Source organism: Rhinopithecus roxellana, chromosome 1 (assembly GCF_007565055.1).
Source record: "Rhinopithecus roxellana isolate Shanxi Qingling chromosome 1, ASM756505v1, whole genome shotgun sequence".
Classification (NCBI taxonomy): Eukaryota; Metazoa; Chordata; class Mammalia; order Primates; family Cercopithecidae; genus Rhinopithecus; species Rhinopithecus roxellana.
Genome location: NC_044549.1, coordinates 59,813,755 through 59,841,045, shown reverse-complemented (window position 1 = coordinate 59,841,045; position 27,291 = coordinate 59,813,755). Strand labels below are relative to the sequence as shown.

General features: G+C 41.9%; 1 protein-coding gene across 1 annotated transcript; it reads right to left on the bottom strand.

Annotated features, from left to right (window-relative positions):
- Positions 1-1,320: 1,320 nt before the first annotated feature.
- Positions 1,321-23,251, bottom strand: ARL6IP5 (ADP ribosylation factor like GTPase 6 interacting protein 5). Its single transcript, XM_030917082.1, has 3 exons — positions 22,567-23,251; positions 5,268-5,485; positions 1,321-2,909 (listed from the first exon to the last, which is right to left on the bottom strand). The coding sequence occupies exons 1-3, from the start codon at positions 22,740-22,742 to the stop codon at positions 2,737-2,739; spliced, it is 567 nt and encodes a 188-aa protein (XP_030772942.1). The 5' UTR covers positions 22,743-23,251; the 3' UTR covers positions 1,321-2,736.
- Positions 23,252-27,291: the final 4,040 nt, after the last annotated feature.

Here is a 27,291-nt window from a genome sequence, read left to right as displayed (position 1 = left end):
CGCCCAGGCTGGAGTGCAGTGGCCGGATCTCAGCTCACTGCAAGCTCTGCCTCCCGGGTTTACGCCATTCTCCTGCCTCAGCCTCCCGAATAGCTGGGACTACAGGCGCCCGCCATCTCTCCCGGCTAGTTTTTTGTATTTTTTTTAGTAGATACGGGGTTTCACCGTGTTAGCCAGGATGGTCTCGATCTCCTGACCTCGTGATCCGCCCGTCTCGGCCTCCCAAAGTGCTGGGATTACAGGCTTGAGCCACCGCGCCCGGCAAACAAAACTTTTAAGTGTCTAGCACATACTACATTTAAGAGGCTAAACTCTGATAGGGCAAAGCACTTTAAACACAATTAAAAGCTTAATGTAAATTAGTAGTTGAAATTCTAGGCCGGCGTGGTGGGTCATGCCTGTAATCCCAGCACTTTAGGAGGCCGAGGTGGGTGAATCACGTGAGGTCAGGAGTTCAAGACCAGCCTGACCAACATGGTGAAACCCCGTTTCTACTAAAAAAAAAAAAAAAAAAAAAAAAAAAAAAAAAATTAGCCAGTCATGGTAGCTCATGCCTGTAATCCCAGCTACTTAGGAGGCTGAGGCAGGAGAATTGCCTAAACACGGGAGGCGGAGGTTGCAGTGAGCTGAGACTGTGCCATTGCACTCCAGCCTGGGCAACAAGAGTGAAACCTCATCTCAAAAAAAAACCAAAAAAACAAAAAAAATTCTAGAACACCCCTCTGCATTTGTTTTATAGCCACCGTATAAATAAAGTCAGGAATTTCAAAATGTGCTGTAAGAGGGTTTTTATCTTAGATATACAAGAAGAAAAGATGATCCAATTTCATAGCTTATGGCCTCAGTACACAGGTTTTGCCAAAAGAGGTGAAGCAGTTCACATTATGCTTTTTCTACCACCCAAGCCTAAAGATCTTAGTTGCAGATTTTAACTTGTTTTTCAAATGTAATCATAATTTACAACATTTATATGTTATATTTTTCTATTATTACCTTTCTAGAATTGACCAGTGGCCATGAGTAATTACAAGTATCTTTTTTTTTTTGTTTCTCCAAATTTATTGTATTTTGTCAGCCGAATTCACCTTGTAGAAAATGGAAGGGGCTAACATGTATATAATACTCATGTCAGGCTTAAAAACAGGATCCCACTAGAATTGTTTTATTCTGGCTGCAAGTTAATAAGGTATTCAAGCTTTACTAAACAGTATTTGAAACAGGTAAAGTTTGCTATGTAGAACATCTTCACTGTTCATAGGGTGGTCGCCAGGTTTCTCAGGTATTTAAGACAGATGTGCATTAAATAAAGTCTCACCAAAAAACCTTTAATCAATTTTATTCTTCATATTTGGGTAAGGGTACAGATTCTAGACCGTATCTGTAAAGTCATGGTGATATCACTGTGCTAAAGATCATGGCTATAGGTTGGCTGAGAATTTAAAATGCAAGAAAAATCAGAAGCAGCACATCATTGCTTCTTATTCCAGGACATACAGAGAGTTTCTTCAGTAAGTACCACTCCAGTTGTCTTCACAATTTAATGCAACGGAAACCTAAATGTTTCTACTTCATCTATGAAATCATTCAATTGGCAGGCAAAACATTTTTATCACCTATTTATAAAAACATGAGAAAGGGAGGAAAAGTAATAGAATGTATAAACTCATGCTATCGTAATTCTAATGTCTAGCTATAAAGGCATATGGTTGTAACAATTGCTATCTAAAATTTTTATTAGCTGCAGTAGCTGCATTCCATTTTCATTACCATTTTTTAAAGTCTTTTTGCTTGGTCATCTAAAGACGTTTTTCAAATTTCAAAAGATCAGTTATTATTGTCCTCTTTGTGTCTCTAAGGAATTAATAAAATGCACGTTCATTTCCTTCTTTCTAAATGTTCCAGTTAAAAACTAAACAATACAAAAATGGGAAACATTTTCTTGGACCATTTTTTTTTCCACTGTAACAACAAAAGATGTGCAAGGTAAATAGAACTCAAGTTTTGTTTTATTTTTTGTCTGTTTGTTTTTTAACAAGTCTGTCCAGAATAATACAGGTTACATAGCTGTAACCATCTTAAGGAAAATGACATTAAGTTTGCAACAGATACCAGCTGGTGAAAACACATTACTAGCATTTCAAAAATTTACAAAAATGTAACAAAATATCCTAAACAGCTATCTTTATATTTGTAAACGAAGTATAAACAGCTGGCTTAACCAGTTTCCACTGCACATCAAACAGGTGGCAAAGTGATAGAGATCATCTTTGATTTTTAAAGGAGAATAATAAAAACTAATTTATATCCCACACATTACAATTCTAGGGGATTAGGAGCAGGCTAACACATGATGTCATCTACTTTAACAGCCTTTTCATTTACTTGTATGGTCTTGATACTTTATAATTTTTTTATTCCTGTAACAGTATTGTTGCTATAAAAGCCATAATTTTTTTGATTTCCTTAAAGAAATCGTGTGATCCATTTCCCATTAGATTTCATAAACACACGTGAAACTTCAGATACAATAGGAAGGTGGTGGTTTTCTTTCAGTTTCTGAGGCCTTCTCTCTGAAACATCAGAGCTGATAATAGTTCGGCCTATACATGCATGCTGCCATAGATAATTGGGTGGTACGTGCACCTCCTATTTCAAAAACACAAGCAGAAAGTAGGTCTGGACAAGGGCAAACTGCAACTCAATTTCTGCTGTAACCCTATCTCAGGTGAGTTATGTTTATTCCTTCACTTTGCTGATATAGTCAGTGAGTCTGTTGATGCCTTCTTCCTGCTGTTCTAGGGCATCCAGGACAATGCCCATCGGTGTCCTCTTCAAACCTATTCCTTCCATTTTATTCTCCAGTTTGTTCTTGAGGTTCCGGAGTCTCAACGATGCATGGATAAACATCACTGCAGAGAAGTGACACCTGGTTAACACCAAAGCAATAATTCTCTTTTGCCACATCAATATTACACTCCCTCTCTTCACACTATTAGTAAACTGCCTTAGTTAGCTACAGTCCAGTCTGCTTCTCTAATTGATCCAAGCCTTCAAATGGCTCTTTGGACTTTATGTAAAGCTCTTCATCAAATCATACATTTTTTTTTTTTTTTCTGCATTAAAGGAAAATGCTGTATTCAACAGGAAGGACCATTATCTGGAAGCCATACCCTTTCCTTCATGCACTGACATCATCACCTTGCAGATGCTACTTAAATGTCCTGAAATTCAGAGTGAATCAATGGGATTCTATCCTACCTAAAAATCAACTTACCTGAGGCTTTCCAGAAAATAACTCTTGCTCAATTCAGGGATTATCTGTATCTTGTTCCCTGCAGGAGCATGTGAGTAAAGTCCACTTGTAAAGTGCCTCCCAGAGGCTTTACCCAAAGTATTGGGTATAGAATTCTAGATGTAAAAATCTAAGAGCTTTACAGAGTTTGTATAGCCCATTGTTCCCCAGATTTGCTTACTTTACCACAGATTCCCTGTCCCCTTTCCTGGACCTCCTCTACCTGAGCCTCAAAGAGACAGGCCTGGAAATCTGTATTTTAAACAGGTAAACCTCTCTCCATATGATCTATACCAGTGGTTTTACAACTTCCATGTACATTCAAATCACCTGGAAACCTGTTAAATAGGCAAATTCCGGGTCTCCACCACCCCAAATTCAGACTATTACAACTGAGGGAAGGCTCCAGAATTCATTATTTTAATAATGACTCCGGATGATTCTGATGTAGGTGGATCTTGGACCCTCATTTTGAAAAATACTGATGTGGATTCATTTGGAGGATCTAGAAATAGTTGAGGAGCTTTCTAAAAACATAACATCGTTGGGTACCACTGTTGACCCACAAAATAAAGATGTGGCTGGGAAATTTATATTTTTAAAAAGTATCCTGGATGAGCCTCACAATTATCAGTTTGGGAATCACTTATTAGATAAGTGATTAGATTATTAGATTAGATAATCTCCTTACTTTAGAGATGAGTGAGCTACAGCCCATATAGGATGACTGGTCCAAATCACATGCTGGTTTCCAGCAGGTCTAAGAATAGAAATCAGGACTCTTAACTGTCTACCTCTGATACATTTCATTACACTGGCCTGTCTCAGATTCTGATGTGGAAAGGTATTAAAATTAGCAAGCTGTTTGATTAAATAGTATCATTGAAATACTAAGCCTATAGCACCTACAGAAAACCTGAAGAAAATTCCAAAAATGTTTGAATTTGTTGGCTCAAATATTTTATCTAATAGGGTATGGGATGTATCCATAAATATTCTGGACTTAATCTAACAAAGTCCTAAACAAGCAAATAATTTCATTTAGTGGAATAAACGCACATGTCAAATGTTATTGAAAGTTAAAGGGATGTGCTTGTCACTTAATACACTAGAATTTTAATCAGATTTCTGCTGATTAGGCTGGGATTTTATTTCTTTTCTATTTCAGGCTTCAAGTGTTTGGACTCTTAGTAAATAATTCATGTAAAACTTAGAGAATATCTAGATCTCCTCACCAGAATCTGAGTATTTAGTACCTATATTCTGAGCCAATTATTCCTATAGACTTACCAAACTTTTAACACTAGCTATGATCTCCTGAGCGAGTGGAGAATAAATAGTTTACTTCCAAATAATAAATACATTCATTTCTGTATCAGGACAATAGGAATGGCACTTAAAAATTGACAACAGACTCTCGTATTAGACAAATCTGGGGTCTAGTGCAGGTTATGCCACATTCCTGCTGTATGACCTGGGATTTGTCTTTGTTCTGTTTACTGTTTGTCACCATAAGAATGTATGACAAATGGCTGGGCAAAGTGGGTCACGCCTGTAATCCTGGCACTTGGGGAGTCTGAGGCAGCTAGATCACTCGAGCTTGGGAGTTCAAGATCAGCCTGGGCAACATAGTGAAACCCTCGTCTCTACCAAAAACACAAAAAATTAGCTGGGTGTGCACATGTGGTCCCAGCTATTCAGGAGGCAGAGGTTGCAGTAAGCCGAGATAACACCACAGCCTGGGTGACAGAGTAGACCCCCATCACAACAACAATAAAAGAATGACCTCATAGTTCTTGACCTCAGTTCTGTGTTATCTGGGTCTAGTTGGATAACAAGTAGAAAGCTGTTATAGAAAATTCTGACACTTTTGCTGACATGCCAATGCACATAAGAAACAGGTTATCGAATTCCTGTTGGATAATTGCTCCTACATTTTTTTTATGATGGAAGAAAAAACTCAAGGTTCACTTACACAGCAAAGGAAAAGTAATGCCAAACACAAAGACCATGACTCCTCCAAACATGGATATAAGGAAATAACTCGCCAACATGACCACCATAACGAACGTCGTGGGGTAGCGCTTCTTCAGCCGGCGAAGGGCGTCCTTATTGTGGGCTGCCCACACAAACCCTGTGAACACCAGCACCACCACGATTCCTCCCAGGATCATGTTGAAGGGACTCAGAAACCTGAAATATGAGGAAGAAAAAATGAGGGGTGACTAGTTCAGCAATAGAAGTAGCAAAAGGAGAAAGAGGAGTAAAAACAATTATTGAGAACTTACTGATACTTTAATACTTTATCCGAATTGTCTCATTTGATTTCTCATAATCTTATAAAGGAGATACTATTAGTTCATTTCTCAAATGAAGAAACTAAGGCACAGAGGTTAGAAAATGGTGGGGAAGTCCAGGAATGGTAGTTCACACCTGTAATCCCAGTACTTTGGGAGGCCGAGGTGGGAGGATCACTTGATGCCAGGAGTTCAAGACCAACCCAGGCAATATGGCAAAACCCCATCTCTACAAAAGTATGAAAATTAGCCAGGTGTGGTGGCACACACCTGTGCTCCCAGCTACTCAGGAGGCTGAGGTGGGAGGATCGCTTGAACCTCGGAAGCTGAGGCTGCAGTGAGCCAAGATTCCACCACTGCACTCCAGACCGGGTGACAGAGTGAGACCTTGTCTCAAAAAAAAAAAAAAAAAAAAAGATGGAACTGAGATCACACCCAGGCAGTTCCCATCAAAGTAGTCCCTATCTCATTAGAGGTCCACAATTTTGAAGACTAAAACTTCTTTTGAAGGTACTATGTTTAGCCTCCATACATCCTGGGCTCTAGTACACAGTAGGTTGTGTTTTCTTAGCTCTAAGGGTTTATTTATATCCTCATAGAAGCTCATGATGGATGAATGTAGAATGCAGGCCACATAATGGCCTCCATGGGCTAGATCCGGTCTACAGTCACATTTTTGTTTGGCCTGTATAGTATTTGAAAAAACTTTTACTTGAAACCCATGTGTTAAAAAAAAAAAAAAAATCCATAAAACTTGGGATTTCTTGTTCTCCTGGAACAAGAAAATCTAACAGTGCTAGGCCCACTTTCCCACATGTCAACAGCTGGCTTGAGTGCCTGCTCATTCAGGCAGAATAAACGCTCCCCATTGAGCCCCAGTCCACACTGCTCTCTACTGCATCATGCACACAGAGGCCCAAAGTGAGGTGCTATTAATCATTCTTTTTCTTTTTCTTTTTTGTAATTTGAGACAGAGTCTTGTTCTGTTGCCCAGGCTGGAGTGCAGTGGCGTGATCTTGGCTCACTGCAACCTCCGCCTCCCGGGTTCAAGCCATTCTTGTGCCTCAGCCTCCCGAGTAACTGGGATTACAGGCATATGCCACCATGCCCAGCTAATTTTTTGTATTTTCAGTACAGGTAGGTTTTTGCCATGTTGGCAGGCCAGTCTCGAACTCCTAGCATCAAGTGATCCGTCCACCTCGGCCTCCCAAAGTGCTAGAATTACAGGCATGAGTCACACCATGCCAGGTCTAATCCTTGTTTTTCTAATAGCTGGCCTGAATCGCTGTCTTACATAATCTGCCTGCCCCATGGAGGCATTTATGATTCCTCACATAGAGAGTTCATTATAAGTGTTTTTAAATGCCCAAAGTATCAATAGATGAGTTATCAATGCAGATTTTCAAGCACACAGTTCCAGATTCATTCTTATATAAGTCAAATGTTTAGTATGTGATAGCAATTACACTACTATTGATAATGGAGGAAACACATTATGTAGAAGAAATTTGTGCTGGGCATGGTGGCACACACCTGTAATCCTAGCACTTTGGGAGACCTAGGCAGGTGGATCACCTGAGGTCAAGAGTTCAAGGCCAGTCTGGTCAACAAGGTGAAACCTCGTCTCTACTAAAAATACAAAAATTAGCTGGGCGCGGTGGTACATGCCTGTAATCCCAGCTACTTGGGAGGCTGAGGCAGGAGAATCGCTTGAATTCAGAAGGCGGAGGTTGCAGTGAGCTGAGATCGCACCATTGCACTCCAGCCTGGGCAACAAGAGGGAAACTCTCTCAAAATAATAAGAAGAAATATAGATGAAGTTTGGGGCATTATAGTCGCCCACCCCAAGCCACTGTGTATACAAAACCCTTAACAAGACATCTGTGGTGGGCTGGTACAATGAGTTATTTAACTTTTTACCCTAGAGACTAATGAGGATTTTACTTGGGAAGGACACAGAGGGTAGTGTGTTTTCCTCATGCCCTAAATAGTAACATTGCTGATTTGAAAAGAGGGATGGGGGAAGACAGGATAAGGGAAGATGATGCCAAGAGCTTACTTTCTCTGAAATGGAAGAGATGAAGAACTCGTGCTCATACTGGGATTCATATTCAGGATAAACAATTCTTTTTCAAAAATTCCTTTAAATTTTAGCTCTCTGTTTCTGCCTACTGAAACATAAAAGGAATTTTGAACATTTTTAAATTAAGAGTGAAAGCTTTTCACACCTGAATGGGTGAAATTAAGGGATAAAATCAATGTCAAACTGCTCCGAAAAAGCTAAAACTTTCTATTAAGATGCACAAAGTTAAACAATGGCAAGAGTAGTTGCACTTTTTTTTTTTTTTTTGAGATGGAGTTTCACTCGTCACCCAGGCTGGAGTACAATGGCACGATCTCGGCTCACTGCAACCTCCGCCTCCCAGGTTCAAGCAATTCTCCTGCCTCAGCCTCCCTAGTAGCTGGGATTACAAGCACCCGCCAACACGCCCAGCTAATTTTTGTATTTTTAGTAATGATAGGGTTTCACCATGTTGGCCAGGCTGGTCTCGAACTCCTGACCTCATGTGATCCAACCCCCTTAGCCTCCCAAAGTGCTAAGATTACAGGCATGAGCCACCATGCCCAGCCAGTTGTACATAATTCAAAACTAAACTCTACAATAATAAGTTGCTTATTTCATTCAAAATCCTTGCAAATACACCCTTCAAGCCAATAAATCCCCTCCTCAGAATATAGTCTAAAGAATTAAACAAAAATGCAAAGATTGAGTTGTAACAGTATTGATATTAGTGGTATTTATGATCAAAAACTTTCAGAAACAACCTATATGGCCAACAATTTACTGTGGTATTGTATACACAGCTATCTTTAAAACATTGACGTGCATTTAATAAGATGGGAAGACATTATATGTTGAGTGGGTAAAAGCAACTGTAATACCTAATGCATTCTCTGTTAGGTGGATTTATCATACAAGTTAGATAGTTCAGAAGTAGAAATTTCTAGGCTGAGCGCAGTGGCTCAAGCCTGTAATCCCAGCACTTTGGGGGGCCGAGGTGGGTGGATCTTTTGAGGTCAGGAGTTCGAGACCAGCCTGGCCAACATGGTGAAACCCCACCTCTACTAAAAAATACAAAAATTAGCTGGGCCTGGGCTGGGCGCGGTGGCTCATGCCTGTAATCCCAGCACTTTGGGAGGCTGAGGCGGGCACATCACCTGAGGTCAGGGGTTCAAGACCAGCCTGACCAACATGGTGAAACCCCGTCTCTACTAAAAATACAAAAAATTAGTTGGGCTTGGTGGTGGGAGCCTGTAATCTCAGCTACTCGGAGGCTGAGGCAGGAGAACTGCTTGAATCCAGGAGGCAGAGGTTGTAGTGAGCCGAGATGGTGCCATTGCACTCCAGCCTGGGCAACAAGAGCAAAACTCCATCTCAAAAAAAAAAAAAAAATTAGCCAGGCATGGTGGTGGGCACCTGTAGTCCCAGTTACTTGGGAGGCTGAGACAGGAGAATCACTTGAACCTGGGAGGCAGAGGGTGCAGGGAGCCAAGATTGCACCACTGCACTCCAGCCTGGGTGACAGAGTGAGACTCTGTCTCCAAAAAAAAAAAAAAAAAAGAAGAAGTAGAAATTTCTATAATTAGTATATTATTTCATAATCGGAAATAAAATGAATATATAAAAAAAGGAAATACAAAAATATAAAAGCAGCTGCTCTCCAACCCACAACCCCCGCTTGGCACAGGCCAACCACAAAAGTCCATCGCTACTTGTCCCATCTTGCCAACAAAATTAATGGAATTTCAATTCATGAACCACAGCAAAGCTGTTCCTTCTCCAATCCAAACCCTGGTTTTCTGCTCATCCTCCAGATCCTCTTGTGCCAGTCTGTAGCACCCCAGTGCCCCAAGCTTCCCCAATACCCAGCACATGTGCCATTCTGTCCGATTCCCCCCTCCTCTTGGTTCTGTGTTATCTGGGTCTATCTACTTGGCCTCTCTGCACTTTTCTTTCTTCCTATTTGATTTTATCTGGATTATTCCCTGTCTTCTGAGATAACTCCAGAATTGGTCTGGGAAAGACAAAAATTTCCTTTTACGACTGAGGAAGGAAAGAATCTAATGAGTCAAAATCACAATCCCTTTCAGCAGGTTGTAGAGAGTGGAAAGTGAATAAAGAGGCCTTGAAACTCTTATAGATTAATATAACTAATTCCCTGACCACAAAAGATTCTAGGCCAGTGTGGTAGCTCATGTCTGTAATCCCAGCACTCTGGGAAGCCGAGGTGGCAGATGGATTGCTTGAGCCCAGGAGTTTGAGACCATCTTAGGCAACAGGGCAAAACCCCATCTCTCCAAAAAAATAAAAATAAATAAATAATAACACCCCACAAAAATTAGCCAGGTGTGGTGGCACACACCTACAGTCCCCACTACTTGGTAAGCTGAGGTAGGAGGATCACCTGAGCTCAGGAGGTCAAGGCTGCAGTGAGCTGTGATTGTGCCACTACACTGTAGCTTGGGTAACAGAGTGAGACCCTGTCTCCATTAAAACATACAAAGATACTTAGAGAAATTGAGAAATTGTACCAAAGACTACATTATAGTAGGATAAGCGGAGTTTATTTCCATTTGCTTATTTTTATTTTCATATTTTTTTCAATGGCCATGTATTCCTTGATGAATAAAAAAAAACCCTGATATTTAAAAATGAACAAATGAAATTGGGGAAAGGCTCCTGAATGTAAAAAACCCTTTTACAAATCCTTGACATTGACCTATAACCTACCCAAATGTTTTTTCTGAGCCATAAAGAAAAGCAAAGATCGGCCAGGCGTGGTGGCTCACGCCTGTAATCCCAGCACTTTGGGAGGCCAAGGTGGGTGGATCACGAGGTCAGGAGATTGAGACCATCCTGGCTAACACGGTGAAATCCCATCTCTACTAAAAATACAAAAAATTAGCCGGGCGTGGTGGTGGGCGCATGCAGTCCCAGCTACTCAGGAGGCTGAGGCAGGAGAATGGCATGAACACAGGAGGTGGAGCTTGCAGTGAGCTGAGATTGCGTCCCTGCATTCCAGCCTGGGTGACAGAGTGAAACTCCATCTCCAACAAAAAAAAAAAGAAAAGGAAAAGAAAAGAAAAGATCACTGGGTACAGTGGCTCACACCTGTAATCCCAGCACTTTGGGAGGCTGAGGCAGGCTGATCACGAGGTCAGCAGATCGAGACCATCCTGGTCAACATGGTGAAACCCCATCTCTACTACAAATACAAAAATTAGCAGGGCGTGGTGGCAAGTGCCTGTAATCCCAGCTACTTAGGAGGCTGAGGCAGGAGAATTGCTTGAATCCGGGAGGCGGAGGCTGCAGGGAGCCGAGATTGTGCCACTGCACTCCAGCCTGGGTGACAGAGCAAGATTCCATCTCAGAAAAAAAAAAAAAAGAAAAGACAAGTAAAGATCAAATCAACACAAATAACTCAAATGGAGGATTGAAATTTTGAAATTTAAGGAAATTCAGGCCGGGCGTGGTGGCTCAAGCCTGTAATCTCAGCACTTTGGGAGGCCAAGACGGGTGGATCATGAGGTCAGGAGATCGAGACCATCCTGGCTAACACAATGAAACCCCGTCTCTACTAAAAATACAAAAAACTAGCCGGGCAAGGTGGCGGGTGCCTGTAGTCCCAGCTACTCTGGAGGCTGAGGCAGGAGAATGGCGTAAAACCCAGGAGGCGGAGCTTGCAGTGAGCTGAGATCCGGCCACTGTACTCCAGCCTGGGTGACAGAGCGAGACTCCGTCTCAAAAAAAAAAAAAAAGAAATTTAAGGAAATTCCTTTGCACACCCCGCAAGTAGGAGACGGTTGGCTGGCAGCAAAGCATCAGAGGGCTCCTACTCAGTTCATTCTGGAATACTTATTAAAATAATAATTCATGAAGTGAAGCATATAATAAAATTCATGTCAAACTTTTTAAATTTTCCTCTAGACAAGTAAAATACATATTTAGGTTGAATGCCTAAAGTCCAGGACAAAGAACATGAAAAATCCAGGCCTACCTCAAGCAATTCCAAATTTGCTTTCACCTGTTCCAGTTTCTCATGTTCAAGGGAAAAGAACATGGTTTGAAGTTCTATAGAACTGGTTTTAGTTCATAATCTGCCCAACAACAGTCTATAATTAGAAAGTAACCAAGTTTCCAAGATGGAAAAAACAAACAAAGTTACTCTGAGCAGAAATGATTTTCTTCTATATCTGATAAAATGTATACCACTCCAATGCCCTGGCACTTACCTCCACCTGGAGCAAAATAAGACAGACAGACACACATACACGTACACGTACACACACACACACACACACCCTCTAGAGATTAACAGAAATTCTCAGAAATTTGGGAACCAGTTCTTGCCTGAGGTACTTTTTAGTCAACAGTTGGGCTGTTTATCACACCAATCACGACAAACCCCAAAAACATTTAGGACAAAGCTTTCCACAAATACGCCACCCATCTTTCTTGTAGACAACTGCCTCTGGGGTCTGCTGGGTGGAGTTTCACTTACTGGTAGTCCTTCAGTAAGAAAGAGGGCCAGGCACAGTGGCTCACACTTGTAATCCCAGAACTTTGGGAGGCCAAGGTGGATGGATCAGCTGAGGCCAGGAGTTTGAGACCAGCCTGGCCAACATGGCAAAACCCCATCTCTACTAAAAATATAAAAATTAGCTGGGTGTGGTGACGCATGCCTGTAATCCCAGCTATTCGGGAGGCTGAGACACGAGAATCACTTGAAACTGGGAGGTGGGGGTTGCAGTGAGCTGAGATTGTGCCACTGCACTCCAGTGTGGGTGACAGAGCCAGACTCTGTCTCAAAAAAAAAACAAAAAAAACAAAGGACGGTGAGAGGGAAGGGAGAAACAGGACCTAGTTTTGCAACTCAAAAACCATTATGTTTTTCTATTGTGAAATTAAAAATATATTAATACATATGTTTATATAACTATACATATTCAAAATATGAACATGTATTATCCCATTCCAATAAATAATAAATCTTTCCCTATAATAGTTACACATTCTAGGGCAGTCATTGATGGTTGTAAAAAGGTTTAGAATCCCATCACAGAAATTTTGTAGCAGTCTTCAAAGATGAATCAGTCTAGTCCAATTATACAGATAACTAAACTGAGGCCCACAGAAGTGAAGAAACATATCCAAAGGGATCCAGGGGAGAAACAAGAAAACAAGGGTGCCAGTTGTGGCAGCAACTCACAGTAGAACCCATTCTGTATTGTTAACCGGCTTAGGGATTTCCCCCACACTCGAAGTAACCTACTGTAACCAAGGATCATCCTGGAAAATCCCTCTACACTCTCATTTCTCTCTGAAACAAGGTGGCTATGGATACAGGTCCTAAACTTGCCAACGTGATTCAGTAGCTATATCTATAGTTTAACCACAAGTTACTGAAAGGGGAAAAAAAAAATCCCACAAAATTTTAGAGCTAGGAAGGATCTTGCTAACCCACCTCATTTTACACATAAGCAAGCTAAGGAATATACAAGTTAATAAATTTGTCCAAGGCCACCGATTGCAAAGTTGGCAATAAAAGTTTGCCATAACAGAAATCCTCGGATCAACTCAAGGCCACATTTGATGACTCCTGTCAGGTTGCAAGGCCAAAAAGAACCACCAAAGAGGCAGCAAAATATTTCCTGAGGAGTGCAGGCAGCTTTGCACTGAGTTCCAATTTTCTAACCGAAAAAGCTATTTTTGAAGTGTGGTTCCTGAGGAAGGCTGACTCACTGAAAAAGTGGGGAACAATTTACTCACGGTGGACTTCTCTAAATTGGCGATGTTTCTCTGTGGTCCTTCATCAGCCAGAGGGATCACTGCAAATATGAACCCACTCAACCATTTTCTTGCTTCTCATTGTTCTTAAACTAAAAACAGAATTCTTTAAACATTCTACAAGGCCTTGCAGGGTCTGGCCCCTGCTGCCTCTGCAGCCAGGGCCACTGTATATAGTTGTGGAGTTGGTGCCTGGCTGAGGGGGTAAGTGGAACCTGGAATCCAGGTCACACACTCCATGAGCCAAGGCCAAAATTTGGCTTAGGTTGTATCTGCTAGGAGAGGAAGAAGTGCCTTAGTAATTAGCATGAGGGAACTCTCAGGGCTAGCAGTTGGCCTACCTGCCAGCTTTGTCACACCATCTCCTGATTGCACCCCCATCCATTCAGGGTTTCTATATACCCCAGAACTCACCTTGCCTTTTGGCCATCTCAGGGTGAGGTCAATCAGGCAGAGAGGATAGTTTGTGCACAGGCCTCACTCCACCCTCCTTCAAGTCTCAGCTCAGCCAGCCTTTACTTGGTCTCTCTGACCAGAGCACTAGTTCCATATGCCTTTTCTTTTCTTTTTTCAAGAAAGGTTCTTCCTCTGTCACTCAAGCTGGAGTGTGATGGCACGGTCATAGCTCACTGCAGCCTCTATCTCCTGCACTCAAGTGTCGTTCCTCAGCCTTCCGAGTAGCTGAAACTACAGGTGAGTGCCAGCATGCCTGGCTAATTTTTAATTTTTTTTTTTTTTTTTTTAAGATGGAATCTCACTCTGTCGCCAGGCTGGAGTGCAGTGGCACGATCTCGGCTCACTGCAACCTCTGACTCTCTGGTTCAAACAATTCTCCTGCCTCAGCCTCCCGAGTAGCTAGGATTACAAGCATGTGCCATCACACCCAGGTAATTTTCGTATTTTTAGTAGAGACGAGGTTTCACCATGTTGGCCAGGCTGGTCTCGAACTCCTGACCTCAAGTGATCCCCTGCCTCAGCCTCCCAAAGTGAAGAGCTATTTTTGACTGTAGGCATAAATGTGGGCTTTAGACATAAATCAGTCTTGAGTAAATGAGAACAGTGTTTCCTGGGCCTAAGGATCATGGAATAAAAGAGATTGTACAGTAGGTTAAAACTGAGCCTGTCTCTTTTGTTACAGAAAGGTCATAGTGAGATTTTCCTAACCAACTGAATTAGGAAGGCCTAGAGGATTTATTGCATTCTTGCCATTTCCTAAATATTTACTGTATCCTGTGTAATTTGGCACAAACTAAACACTGGCATCCAAACCAACCATTGTCTTTTTAGCAGTTGGCATGTTAAAAGTGTTCATACTAAGACATGCCTTAGGAACCTCCAGATTTTATTTTGTTTTTAATAAACAACAGGTTGGACTTGGATTAGAAACCATAAATCTGATGCTTCCCACAGTGATGGAGCGTCAAATAATAGTTGTGTACAAAGCTCTGATTAGACTTCATTAAACCCTTTTTAACTTTTCATTATGGAACACTTCTAACATATACATAGGTAGAGAGAATAATGTATAATGAATCCTCATGTATGCTCATGCTTTCAACAATTAGCAACCCATAGTTACTCTTATCAATACTTTTTGGGGAACAAAAGTGGAAAGATATTTGTTTACAAACTGTTCTTCTTGAATGATTTTAGTAAATTAAAAAAAAAAAAAGTTAGGCTGGGTGCAGTGGCTCACACCTGTAATCCCAGCACTTTGGGAGGCTGAGGTAGGGGGATAACTTGAGGTTAGGAGTTTGACACCAGCCTGGCCAACATGGTGAAACCCTGTCTCTACTAAAAAATATATACAAAAATTCGCCAGGTGTAGTTGTGCATGCCTGTAATCCCAGCTACTTGGAGGCTGAGGCAGGAGAATCTCTTGAACCTGGGAGGCAGAGGTTGGAGTGAACCAAGATCCTGCCATGGCATCCAGCTTGGGTGATACAGCGAGACTCTGTCTTAACAAAACAAAACAAAAGCTACTTGAGAACTGTCACATGGCAAATTCTTACAGAGCTGTAGAGAGAAGACAGAGGCTGGACAAATGCTAATGAGCTTGGTAACACAGACTTCCTTCCCACAAGTTTCCTGTCTATTTACCCCTCACTAACCCCCAATGTCTGCATTCTTTTTGTTCCTCTGAGACAAGGAGAAGCTGCACCAATGAGATATGAAGCAGATTAGAAGAAGCAGGGCTTTCTGCCTTCCAGGTGTCTCCTTTAGCAAATTGCATAATGAGAAGGAAGGCCAGGAAATCCTATCATACATCAATGATGAATGCTTGCAAACCGGAGTCGTTAGCCTGAAGGTTTTGCCTAAAATTACAGGACTTGAAGGCATTCTTAGAAACAGTAAGCCACGCTCAATTCAAGAGACAGAGGACGGTATTAAGGGTTAAGTTTTCCTGGATTTCCTGTACAGAGCTCTCTGTCCCTAAGCTGATTGACAGCTTCTCCTTTCTAAGACAGGGGGCCACGAATCCAAAATACACTCATATATTTGCACACTTACCTAGAATCACTGTAAATCCTTACCTAGGGAAAGGAAACAGAAACTACCAACCAAAGGCTGAAAGTAGCAGGCAACATTGAAAAAAAAAAAAAAGCTGGACGGGGAGGAGAGGAGAGGAGAAGTTAAGATAAATACAGTTACATAAATAGTGTCACAGGTGTGCCAGGCATACCTCTCACCTGTCATCCCAGCACTTTGGGAGGCCAAGGCAGGAGGATTGCTTGAGCCCAGGAGTTCAAAACCAACCTGGGCAACATGGCAAAAACCCTTCTCTACAAAAAAAAAATACAAAAATTAGCCGGGCTGGTGGTGCATGCCTATAGTCCCAGCTACTCAGGATGCTGAGGCGGGAGGATCACCTGAGCCCAGGGAGGTAGAGGCTGTAGTGAGCCATGAATGCACCACCATACTCCGGCCTGGGCAACAGAGTGAAACCCTGTCTCAAAAAAAAAAAAAAAAAAAAAAAAAAAAAAATATATATATATATATATATATATATATACACACACACACACATACACACACACACACACACACACACTGTCAGAGGTTATTTAATGAAAAACAATCCTTATTAAAGATTTATATTTATTTATTTATTTATTTTTTACATGGGGTCTCACTCTATTGCCCAGGCTGTAGCGCAGTGGCGTGCGTTCTTGGCTCATTGCAACTTCCACCTCCCAGGCTCAAAGATCCTCCCACCTTAGCCTCCTGAGTAGCTGGGACCACAGATGCATACCACCAAGCCAGGCTAATTTTTTGTGTTTTTGGTAGAGATGGGGTTTTGCCAAGTTGCCCAGGCTGGTCTTAAACTTCTGAGCTTAGGCAATCCACCCTCCTCAGCCTCCCAAAGGGCTGGGATCACAGGCGTGAGCCACCACGCCCGGCCTAGATAAAGATTTTTAGATTAAAATGTTACCGTGTGTTGACAGACCTCTTAAAAGTTCTGTATTCAGAAGAAACACATAAGCCATCAGAGGAAGACAGATGCCAGCCTCAAGAGCAAATAAATGTGCATGGAAGGGCAGAAGAATTCTGGGAGGATTTGGGAAGGCTGGTGGAGTTGTACTCCTGACTGTATCCTCAGGGCCTAGACAGTGTCTGCCACATGGTAGGTGCTCAGTATTTGTTCAATGGAATAGAAGGATCTGAGCTGTGGGTTAGGATAAGTAAAATTTAATAAACCTTTCTCCTGTCTACGTACTCAATGCCTCCCCTATTCCCAACACCTGAGAGATTTGGAATTTGGAATAATAATGAACAGGGGAGATCAGGTAAGTCAGGTTGAGAAGGATGTGTTTATGTAGGTGTGTATTTCTGTAGACTTGCTATACTTGTATACAAATTAATTATCATGTGTGGTCTTGCTGCCTTTCCGTGAAGGCAGGAAACACAGCTCTCCTGTTCTTCACTATCTCCTAACAGTGTCTGAGAAGTTGGTAAGTGGTTCATACTCTTTGTTAATTGAATGAATGAAGCAACACAAATAAGAGTAATGTTGTAGAACTGGTATTGAAGCTGACTAATCTCAAAAACATTTCCACTTGCTTTAGTATAAACAGACTGCAACTCATTCTATCTATAATCATTTTAATACATTCTGATCCAGAGCATCCCAGGGTTGCCTTACCCTTTTTTTCCTCCACCAACTGGAAACTTGGTTCTTCATCTTTGCAGCATTTAAAGGTACAAACAATATGAACATTTCATAAAACCAGATGCTGGGAGCCACAGGCCTAGAACATATTACAGAGCCACTGAGCCATATTCATTTTGAAAAGATTACACTAATGCTCTTTTCAAACTTAGAATTACCAGCCTTCCGGAAACTCCTTATAATCTTGAGTAACTGAAAGCATAAAGTGGCAGCTGTCAATTCTACCCTCCTGCAAAATCTCCATAGGCCAAGTGATCGGGCCACATGGTGAGGAGCTACTTAACTGAGAAAACATGGGTTCATTCCTTCAGCAGCTACATGGTTCTATCTAAATGGGGAGGCACAAATGTATATACATGAGAATAAATGCACCTCTCTTGCTGGAGGAGCAGCAGAGGCATTTTTATATGTTGCAAATTCTGTGTGTGGTTGGTGATTCTGAGGCCACACCAGAAAATATGAGTTCTAATGGCAGAAAAGAATTTTTTTTTTTTCCAGACAGGGTTTCACTATGTTGTCCAGGCTAGTCTTAAACTCCTGGCCTTAAGCAATCCTCCCATCTCTGCCTCCCGAAGTGTTGGGATTACAGGTGTGAGCCACTATACCCATCCAGGAAAGAACTTTTTAGAATGAGACAGCAATAGTATTGCAAATGTTGTAAGAGTCAGGGATGCAGTTGAATTTGGTTAATCAAGAGCTTTAGAAAATTTGCAATATGGCTTAAAATGGAAAAAATATTTCACTTCCTATTATTAGCAGCTTTGGTTCCAATTAGCCTGTGACCTCAAGCTTTTATATTTCAGAAAGTTACAGGGTTCAAGAGGATCAGTGGTTCTCCTAGGGGTGTATATCACAATAACTTAGGAAGTTAGAGAAAAAGAAAAAAACAACAGATGCCTGGACCCTGCCAAGAATTATTCATTTTGAATCATGGAAGGTGACACCTGGGCATATAGGTATATTTATTTAAATTTTCTTTTGAGCCAGACCAATCCAGTGCCTCTCAGATTTTAATGTACCTATGAATCATCTGAGACTTTTGTTAAAATGTAGATTCTAACCTAGTAGGTCTGAAATGGGGCCTGAGATGCTTCACTTCTGACAAGCTCTCAGGTGAAAGATGCTGCTGTTCCATGGCTCACACTCAGTGAATAGAATTTTCCAGCTCAAATCATTTGGCATTCCATTAAGCACATAGAAGTTCTCATCCACAACTAGAATATATCACATGCTTAATATTTAAATTGCAAGTGCAATTAGGTGTTGCCTTTGTTTTTTACTTTGAAGATCATGGTTAAGACTTCTGTTGTTTTGTGTGATGTGAAAAGAATATCTTTATCCCAAAACGTCTCACATCAAGGATGCAGAAGGTAAGCTATGGCAACTTCAATCTTAGACACTTTTCCTTCTTAATGTAAAGGATCCAAAGGCATTTCCAGCAAAATGCAAGTTTCCTAACCTGTTATTCATGCTATTCCTTTTAAATAATTCAATCTCTTCTGATCAGAAGTTCAAACAGATTTACTTCTATCCTAATCTCTCTTAATCTCCATGTTGGTATGGGCAGTTTTTTCCAGTGTTTCTGGATCTAGACAGTATTTGCTATGTTCTTCCCTCACCCTTCCTGAAATCTTAAAGATTTCTCTATCCTCATCTAAGCCAGTTTTCAACATTGGAGAGCTGAGGCTACAGCCCTCCTACAATGCCCTTGAGGCTCTCCTCACCAGCAGGGGATGGAACCACTGCTGAACACTCTTTTATCCAGGTCACATTTTCACATACGCTCTACCAAGATACTCTGAGAAACTACAGAGAAGTCTGTGGAGGATCCAGATGAACAGCTTCCAGCACTGCTTTGACCTACCCAACTACTAGCATCACCGAAAGAGGATAGTTCTCTTTAGAATGAGAAGTGTTCTGGATTCAAGGAAGCTCCCTAACCCTGAAGATGTTTGGTTTCTTCCTCGTGACTCATAGGAAGACAGAATAGTAGTTAAGAGCACAAGCCTAAGTTTGTGACTTTGAGTAAATCATTTAACCTCTCTGAGACTCAGGTTTAATAATTTAAAAAAATAACAGTTTTTTAAAATTGGGTTCTATGTCATAATGCAGGTAAAATACTTTGCAAAGTATGTGACACACAGAGCAGTCAATAAATCTTTATTTATATTATTAAATTATAAAGAAAGAAAAGATAACAATTGGTGGAAAAAACTACTGACTGGGTTTATAGTTGCCTAGAAAACAGTTGAAAGTTATATACCAAACTTTTACTGAAGTATGAAGAAAATTTCACATTTTATCCACATAATTTTCAAATCAACCTTTACTACTAGCCTGTATCTTTTGTAAGTTTTAAAAAATAAGCATAAGTTTTAAAAACTTCATGGATACTTTTCACTTTTTCACTTCAAAATTTTCATTGACAACTGACAACTCTTATTTGAAAGGAAAATGAGGAGGACCAACACCCCTAAACCACCTGAGTTAGTGGCCTAAGGCACAATACTGATGGAGCTATATTTAGTCAAAGGGTTGGCCCCTGGCCCTCACAGTGAAAAATGGATTCCATCAAAGGCAGCGAGGCTGCCTGAGCTTGTGCCTCGTCTGGGCAGCATACATGTTTAAAAAAAATAAACTTTTTAAAAAATTATTATTATTGATCTGTGTCAAACTTTGCCCCACATCTAAGTTACCTCAAGAAAATACCTCCATAACTAGATCACCAGATAAGATGCCCTCCTGCTTCATTGCAAAGAGAAAGGAAACAAACAAACAAACAAAACTGATGCAAACCTATTTACTACTTACTGTGTTTTAAAGACATTTTTAGCCAGGCACTGTAGCCCCTGCCTACAATATCAGTGCTTTGAGAGCCAAGGTGAAAGGATGGCTTGAGCCCAGAAGTCAAGACCAGCCTGGGCAACACAGTGAGACCACATCTCTAAAAAAAAAAAAAAAATTAGCCAGGCATTGTGGCACGCACCTGTGGTCCCAGCCACTTGGCAGACTGAGGTAGGTGGATTGCTTGAGCCTAGGAGGTTGAGGCTGTAGTGAGCTGTGATCACAGTACTGCACTCCAGCCTGGGCAACAGAACAAAACCTTGTCTCAAAAGTAAATAAATAATAAAAATTTTTAAAAAGAAATTTTTGGCCAGGCACAGAGGCTCACGCCTGTAATCCCAGCATTTTGGGAGGCTGAGGCAGGCAGATCACTTGAGGTCAGGAGTTCAAGATCAGCCAGGCCAACATGGTGAAACCCCGTCTCTACTAAAAATACAAAAATTAGCCAGGCACGGTGGTGCATGCCTGTAATCCCAGCTACTCAGGAGGCTAAGGCACGAGAATTGGTTGAATCCGGGAGGCAAAGGTTGCAGTGAGATGAGATCACGCCACTGCACTCCAGCCTGGGTGACAGAACGAGATTCAGTCTCAATAAAAACAAAAAAGAAAAGAAAGAAATTTTTTAGTGTTCCAGGAAAGCAGCCTGAAGCACAGAGCTGAGGGAAGGTTCAGAAGGCAGCTGCCTCAGGCCTTGGGCCTGCCCCACCCCGTCCTAATTTGTACCTTGGCTGCCACACTAGTTCCGAGTCCACTCAGGGCCTGTGCCCCCTACACACCAAGCCATTCCCAGAGTGCAATTCCTTAAGAATTCCTTAAGCAATGCAGAAGAAGGATCTGTACTATCATCTATAGAGTCCCACATGTGGTCTTCCACCTCTGCATGGGGGTGACTGCTGTGAACCATACTCAGAAACTGTGAAGTCTCCCCCTCTCCTCTGTGCTGTGTGTTTGCTCCTTTAGCTTCTCAACAACCGCCAGGAGCCCCTGGGCCAGAATTCAAGTCTGATTCATCTTGGTGTGCTTGGAGCTTGGCATGGGGCCAGGCACAGAGAGGTGGCTCAATGTATAAGCCAACTAACTGTGAGCCAACTGAAAAGCCACCCTGTTCACCCTTTCCCACACCGTTCAAGTGTGAATTTCTCCCTTTTCTCCCAAGCCAGCTTGCTCCTTCTTCCCTCTACCTCTGCCCTGAAATAGAAATGTCAGACATTTAAGGGCAAGTGAGTCCTTTATAAAGTCTGAGGGTGACTTTTTCTTTAAAGATGCGTAGGAGATAATAAGCAAGATTGAGAATATCACCACCCATCCTGCATAAGCCAGAGAAGCATTTCTTAAAGGGTGAACTACAAGGAAAGGTGGTTTCTAGGAAAGCAGGTGTACACGCAATCTTAATACAGGATACTTTGTAAGTATCAGGTATTGAAAAGGCCTTCTGATACATTGAAACCCCAGTCTAGGAAGCGAAGACAGAGAAAGTGACCACGCCCGGCCACTGCTGGAAGAAAATGCCAGAAGGCCATCTTCTCAGAGTCATGGCAGCCTTCACCCCACAATGGGAGATGCGCCACCAGGAGACACCCACCCTTGATCCCAAGCTCAGCTTTACTGTACAGTGTGACTGGCATTAGGCAGAGAAACCAACAAAGTGCGTCGCCACTTGGTTGCCCTTTTTACACTACCCCGGGTCCACACCCCGCCGTCCTGGCCAGCCCCAGGGTAGGGTTACACCACTTTCCTTTTTCTTCTTATTTTTAAAAGACGAGGGCGCTACAAATATCTTTCCAGCAAGAGCCCGATCCTGGCACGGGGTCGGGGGGTGGGGGGCGGTGCGGTGGGGGACCTCTCATTTTTCTTCCCCGCGGTTGGCAAATTTTCCCCGTCCTCTTTCCCCAAGGGGCCCCCTCAAGTCTTAGCCTTTGGTGCAGAAAAGGGGACCCCAGGTTACTGCGGCCTCGCCCTGCGAACAAGTTTCCACTGGCTTGGCCGCTTGCAGAATTGCCAGGGCAGGCGCTGAGTGTGGTCAGAGAGCCTCTCTACATCCCGGAATCTTGCACCCCAAGGCCCCTCCGTGCTCTCCCCAGATCGGTGTCCCGGGTAGGGGGACTCCACTTACCCCACAACGGAAATCATCATGGCAGCCACCACCAGGTAGTTGGTCTGGTAATAGAGCAGGTTGCTCACCACGCGGTTGTTCCATTTGGAAATGTCCCTGAAGTCTGGCCGGGCAAAGCGATCGGAACCCGGGAAGAAATCGTCCCAGGCGCGGAGTGGGGCGATATTAACGTCCATGTTCTCAGCTTCGCGTTCTTCGCCTCAGGAATCTGGCGGCGGCGGCGGCGGCAACCGATCAGCTGAGCTGAGTTGAAGAGTTGACAGCGGCTCTGTCTCGATCGGCTTTGCGGTTGGCAGACAGCAGAGCAAAGGAAATTGGGAGTGGGAGGGCGTGTTTGCTTCTCTTTACTTCTTGATTGGCTCTTGGTTGGGTATAGGAAAACAGGGACCTCAAGACAGAACAAGGGACCAAATGCAGAATAGAGATGAAACGACAGAAAGCAATCAGCGGAAATCCTCTGTCTGAAGCGAGGTGGCAATGCCTTCTCTAGCAGTCCGAATACCAGCTGCCTCCTTTGAAATACCGTTTTTGAAGGTTTACCTGGGAGTGTGTTCTCTGACTTACAGAGAAAAATTTTGGCAGCTGTGCAGATGCCAATCTAAGTGAAATGAAATGGAAGGCAACTATAGTGTTACTGGAGAATGAGCTGCTTTTGAAAACTAAGTCTTACTAACCTCTACACATCTGAATGCAATTCCCATGTTTTCTCTGTTTCACCATGAGTCACTATGTGTGAAATCAGATTGGCAAAACGGGAAAGAAGGTCATGTAGAACAGAAGGGCTGGTTTGTTTTTTTCACTTCTCTTCTTTGTTCTCCATCTCTGTTCTCTTGAGGCTAAATTGTTGGACTGCTGTGCCATTCTGATAAAGTGATAAAGTAGGCACTCTGGCCACTTCAGTCCTCAGCTGGGCACGTTGCTTACATTTTAAAGCAAGTTGTCTGCAGTGAACTAGCTGTTATGCATCTAGCATTTTTCTGGGCAGAAATATGCATTCCACTTCAGAGGTTTTCTTAGTTTTATTGCAATATTTGGTGACAACTTTCATTGAGGGACCACAGTATATTCATAGATAAGGTGATGTTTAGTATCCCAGCCCAAAGAACTGGCAAAAGATGTATTCGTTGTAAATTCTCTTCTAAGCTTCCAAAGGGTCATCTTTTTTCAGTTAAGGGGCTGATTGGTATAATGCATGAGAAAAAGTAGTTTAATTGTATAATGTAATAGGTAGGATTCCAAGGTGAAGATTTCTAAGATAATAGAGTCTCTAAGCCCCTAAGTGGCTTAGACAAGGTGAATTCACTCTACTCAGATCACCAATTTTTGAACACTTGTAAAGTAATGAAATAAACTAATGCAAAGTCTAGAAAACATAATTTAATTTTCCTTATTGATTTAGAAGACAGTTAAGGAGCTTACAGTGACTCTAAGAAATTACTACTACTACTGGTGTTTAGGAAAGTTTGGTGATTGCATGGAATTAATGCTGACTAAGATATATTTTATATGCTGCTTTTTGAATCAAGTTTAAAATGTGAAATATTCCTGAGTGCTCATGTGTTCTTGATTCTGGAAAAATGGGATGGTGTGAAGTCAGAGAAAGCAAAATTAGAGTCCCAGCTCCTTCCTCTCTGGCAAGTGACTTTGGAGAAATTACTTAATCTCTCCCAACCTCAGTGGCTTCATGTGTAAAGTGGGATAATGGAACATTTGCCACATAGGTGAGGATAAATGAAGGAATGTATAGGAAATGCTTAGTGTATAATAAAGGTTCACAGTTATATGTTACTATTATTGTTATTAGTAATAGCATAGCCCACGATTCATGTCTGCTGTTAATAGTGCTTTAATCTGATTTGTTTTCTATGCTTTCATTATAAATATCTACTGACTTTTCCCTACCTTGCTCCAATTTTATTGTTGTGGTTGTATCTGGGTAGGGGGAGAAGGCTGAGAATATTCAGTACAATGCCAACAAATATTTCGAGTTCTTTTGAGGCTCTGTGAAAGCACTGTGGGGTATTTTTTCTTTTTTTAAAGAGGAGAAAGATGTAATCCTGCTCTGCCTTCAAAACTCCTGCAATCCAGTGGAAACACTAGTTAAATATGAGACGGTGAGAGGAGTGCTAAATAGAGATGCATGGAGCCTCAGTTATCAGTTACAGGAAGTCAGAGGGCGTGGAGGAATTCCCCAGGGCTTCAGAATGTCAAGCAGCAGCACCGTGTACAAGCTGAGTAAATCACCTTGGTCAAGATGAAAGTGGGAACGCCAGTGAGGCCCCACACCTGTTGGTGAGATCGATGAGCATTAGAAGCTATGACCAAGAACTTTATCTTCCAACTGCTCAGAACTGCATGACCAAAAGCTGTCAAGAGTATATTAGTAACAATATGATTACTCCTTGATCACAGACAATTGATACCCAAGAAATAGTTATTTCTCTAAAGAGGTTTAAACATAAATAAATTCTAAAAAGGCAGAGATGTTTATAGCATGATTCCTTTCTGCCTCCCTCCCAAAATGTTAACCCTGTGTCTCTCTTTGGGGTATGAGAGATTTTTTTTCTCTAAACATTTCTACCTTTGTTAAATTATTTTAAATAAAAATGAACACATAATGAGTCATTACTTTTTTCCAGTAACTGTTCGAAATGCTATTAGTAGCAGCTCTTTGTTAGTGTTCATTCTGGGGAGGGAGGGGTCAGATTAACTGTAGAGGTCTTCCTGGAGCTTTAATTTATTATTATCTTTAGAGACAGGGTCTTGCTATGTTGCCCAGGCTGGTTTTAAACTCCTGGGCTCAAGCAGTCCTCCCACCTCAGCCTCCCAAGGAGACAGGATTACAGGCATGGGAAGCCGAGTCCCGCTTCATGGGGCTTTTATAACGGGATGGTGTGTCTAGATAGGACCATTCAGACTGTCTGTTTAAAAACCATAGCAGATAGTCTAATTGTTTATGATCTGTTCCATTTGAAGTAAAATAAATCTGTTGAAGGTTTTGCTTGCATGTCTCTGTTGCTTTCATTCCTGGCAAGGGCAGATGGCTATTTCTAATCCGTCAATCAGTCTAAGCCAGTGAGAGCACCTGGTGTCATTTATCAAAATACCACCATGGTGAGTCAGGGTGTTAGTCTCAAAGCAAGCAGATGCAGGGCCAATGCCTTTGCAGACTTCTTCATCTGCTAGCTGTATTCTATCCCTAGGCCTCAGTTTCCTCCCCTGTGAAATGGGTGAGACTGGACTAGGTGGCCTTAAGGTGCCTGCTGTTTTTCGCCATCTGAGACGGTTGTAATGCTCACTACCACTAATCAAAGAGTATCCAGTATTGTTGGGGGTTCAGACTACAAGAGCCCATTTTCATAAGCACCGAGGTTAAATCCTCAGTGAAACCATCTGTGGAGTTGTCTGGCCAAGAAAAAAATGGTTTCATAGTTGATGCTGAGACATGTGATGCAGAAGAAGGCTGGTATCTCTTGATATGGACTGTGAACTCTACTCCCACACTCACTGCCTGGCACTGACTTTCAGCTCAATGAATGCTATTGAACTGAATCTAATTGGGGGACCAAAAAGGACAAGCTTTCCTTAAGGTTCACGGAAAACTAGGACAAGAGATTAAATATCACAGTGTAGTAACAGCAGCTACATTTACTGAGTACCCATCAGGCTTTATGTACTCCATTTCAGTGGCTCTCAAACTTTACCGGGGAGAATCACCCTAGGCTTTGCAGAAGGCCAGGGACGGGGGTGGGGGTGGGGGTGGGGGGGTGGGGGGTGGGGCTGAAAATTTGTGTTAAAAAAAATTCCCAAGTGACGTTGATCAGAAACTGTATTTTGAGAGCCACTCTGGATTTGACTTAATTATCAGTCTCACAAGGTGAACAGTGTTATGCCTACTTTATAAATGAAGAAATAGAAGTGTCTACGGGTCTCATAGCTCACAACTGCGAAGAATTTAAAATCAGTTACTTTCGATTCCAAATCTCATTCTTGTCCTACTCCATAAAAGGAGATGTGTGTGTATGTATATATATACATTTTTGAACATGATCATTTCCCTCTACCCAGCCATCCAGATTCACAGTGTATATCTGTATTTCTGACTCTAGGAGAAAATAATTGAAACTTTTATTTTTTGATTTTTGTTATTGTTTTTTTTATATTTTTTTCTTTGTATCTAAATATACACATTTATCTCAGGAAAAAAGTTTTTAAAAGTCATTTCGTTTCCGCTGAAGTTATCAAACAGAACGTGACATGAAAATATTAATGCTGATTTGTACAAAGAAAATAATCTTCCACCCTACCACTGTAAACTGATTTAGATAAATTTATTATTCAAGTGAGTACTTACAAAGGCAAAGACTTTGGAATCTGAAAAGCAGAAAGTGAAATTTTCCTTAATCTTTGCCCCTGGAGGAAAGCTCTGGCATATTGGGATGGTTCTTCAGGAGTTTTTCATAGAATATACCAATATTTTATATAATTACGTATTAACATATAATTTGTATAAACGCATAATATGTTGTCTACATTTTCAAGCTGCAGAGCAACATTATGCACGGCATAAGACTTACCTAATTAAGCGTAAGTAATTAAGATTATAATTACAGGGCAAGGCTTTAAAGCCCACGGGAGCCCGACAGCAGTCAGCCTCGCCCCTCCCTGCCGGCTCAGTTCCCGGTCTCGCCCCTCCCCGCTTCGCCAGTCCCGCCCTTCCCCGCT

What these genes read in the sequence shown, in the direction of transcription:
- ARL6IP5 (XM_030917082.1), bottom strand. Translation starts at nt 22,742, where the DNA reads ATGGACGTTAATATCGCCCCACTCCGCGCCTGGGACGATTTCTTCCCG. An exon ending in ATGATGATTTCCGTTGTGGG is followed by an intron (nt 5,486 to 22,566) that starts GTAAGTGGAGTC and finishes CTCATATTTCAG; the next exon opens with GTTTCTGAGTCCCTTCAACA. An exon ending in CATTACTTTTCCTTTGCTGT is followed by an intron (nt 2,910 to 5,267) that starts GTAAGTGAACCT and finishes ACTTCTCTGCAG; the next exon opens with TGATGTTTATCCATGCATCG.